General features: G+C 46.6%; 1 protein-coding gene across 1 annotated transcript; it reads right to left on the bottom strand.

Moving 5' to 3' along the window:
- Window positions 1-355: 355 nt before the first annotated feature.
- LOC136196902 (uncharacterized) lies at window positions 356-1,549 on the bottom strand. Its single transcript, XM_065986562.1, has 3 exons — window positions 1,186-1,549; window positions 689-1,137; window positions 356-637 (listed from the first exon to the last, which is right to left on the bottom strand). Exons 1-3 carry the CDS (start codon window positions 1,547-1,549, stop codon window positions 356-358), a joined length of 1,095 nt encoding a protein of 364 aa, XP_065842634.1.
- Between the last annotated feature and the right edge of the window lie 293 nt (window positions 1,550-1,842).

The following is a 1,842-nucleotide window of genomic DNA, read 5'->3' as shown; positions in this document are numbered from 1 at the left end:
AGAAGGGGACCTTGCAGACGACAAATACCCTACAGCTAATGTCTGCGTGACAATGTTGACCATACCCGTTTGCCACGAAACCTACGCCAGTTTTTGCAACGTGTTCGACGAATCTCTTCGCAATGGTTTTGTTGGGTTTGGCTTAGCGTAAATGTGAAGCACATGCTCCCACATGAGACATACTGATACCGTTTCACTGTCTTGTTCACTCCTCGTTGGAGACAGATTTACTTTTCATTTATCCAGAGTTCTCTAATTAATAATTGTTCACTCCCCGTTGAAGTCTTTTTTTGTTGGAGCCAGATTTTCCTTTTTCTTTATCCAGAGTTCTTTAATTAATAAATCAGATATTGATCTACATATGTTCGTCAACAAAGTCCGCCACGGATCTATACAGGGCAATGCCGTATTCCTCATCGTCGCGTAAGGGGTCAATGGTCACTCGTAATCGCTCCAAGGCCTCATCGGAAATAATTTCAGGAAGATCTTCGACAGGAACGGAATCGCCGACATCTTCTGGAATTGGGCCGTTCCAATCGATGCCGTAATGGTCAATGTCAATAGCGTCACCATCACTTGCGTCATATGAATGATGGAAGTGAGGTAGAAGACCGCCTAGGACTCCAGAGACAAATAACTGCAATAGTGCAACGTTATCAATTAAAGAGAACGAGATTTGTTTTCTTACCTGCATTGGCGTTCTTCCTCTTTCCGTTGACATCCGATGGTGTGCCCACGCACTCCTAAAACAATCTAAGCTTTCTTGAATTCGGGGAATGAAGACGTAGTGAAGGCAGAACAAATCTGCTGGAGAGTCAGGATCCAGAAGGTTCTCGCTTTCGAGGTAGTAAAATATCTCCCTGAATGTTCCCGCTGACGCTACAGTCACATCCCTCCAGAACCTCTCTATTCTCTGGTTATGGACCGAACGGCCAGCAATATAGCTTCCTCGTCCAGCCCCTAAAGTCGCGATCATCCACTCGGCCACAGCTATGTTCTCTCTTCCTCTGTCTCCCCTAACTCTGGAAGGGATTCCGAATTCTCCTATTGCGCGTTGAAAGCATTGCATAACCGTAGTCGACCTATTGTTAGCTGAACACTGCAAGTAAACGGGCATTCGACTGTACCCGTCAATTCCTGAAAAGTAAGTTAGAAGGTGTATGAGCATTTTTTTTTTGGTATAACCTCCATGTATGACAAGGCCCCATCGAATAAGGGCATGGAGCCCATCAACGTGCCAAAGTGCATTGGGGCCAGCCACGTTGTAAGTACGTCGGTGAATGGTGTTGCCCCATCGTAGAGCAACTCCTTCCGGGTCTACCAATGAAAGACATTCTCTGACTCTTCGACGAGGAACCCGTATTCCACGGGAATGAAGATGAGCAGTGACAAGCCGATATCCATGCCTTGAGAAATGCCGATTGACATCTGCAACAGCTTCCTCAAGCTCTTCGTCTGATATGTCTGTGAAGGACCGCGATACTGAAAGACCGGCTTCTCTCAACCTTCGATGGACTGTTCGCTCTGAGCAACCCAACATTGTTGCCATCTGCCTCACAGAGCATTGAATCTCAAGAAGAAACTCCAATTGATCAACTGAGATATTTAATGATGGCCGACCTCTTCGTCCAGAGTACTCTACATAAACCCAAATCAATTTTATGCTCCCCTCTGCGCATTTCCAATATTCCACCTGCGAAAACGCAGAATTCCACACTGTCTTCAACTGCATCAATTTCGCGGCGAATCGCACGGCGTAAGCGCTGCAGAACGGAAACAAGTCCATCTGCGTCCTCATGAGCCGTCACTGCAGCGACTGTGTGTCTTAAGGCCCAGTCGATG

Source organism: Oscarella lobularis, chromosome 16, assembly GCF_947507565.1.
Source record: "Oscarella lobularis chromosome 16, ooOscLobu1.1, whole genome shotgun sequence".
Classification (NCBI taxonomy): Eukaryota; Metazoa; Porifera; class Homoscleromorpha; order Homosclerophorida; family Oscarellidae; genus Oscarella; species Oscarella lobularis.
The sequence above is the reverse complement of the archived record's forward strand: the minus strand, read 5'-3'. Positions and strand labels throughout refer to the sequence as shown.

Excerpts from the sequence above, each read along its gene's own strand:
- LOC136196902 (XM_065986562.1), bottom strand. The coding sequence starts at position 1,549 with ATGGCAACAATGTTGGGTTGCTCAGAGCGAACAGTCCATCGAAGGTTG. Across the intron at positions 1,138-1,185 it reads GGGCCTTGTCATACATGGAG|GAATTGACGGGTACAGTCGA; the intron begins GTTATACCAAAA and ends CTTACTTTTCAG. Across the intron at positions 638-688 it reads GAGGAAGAACGCCAATGCAG|TTATTTGTCTCTGGAGTCCT; the intron begins GTAAGAAAACAA and ends GCACTATTGCAG.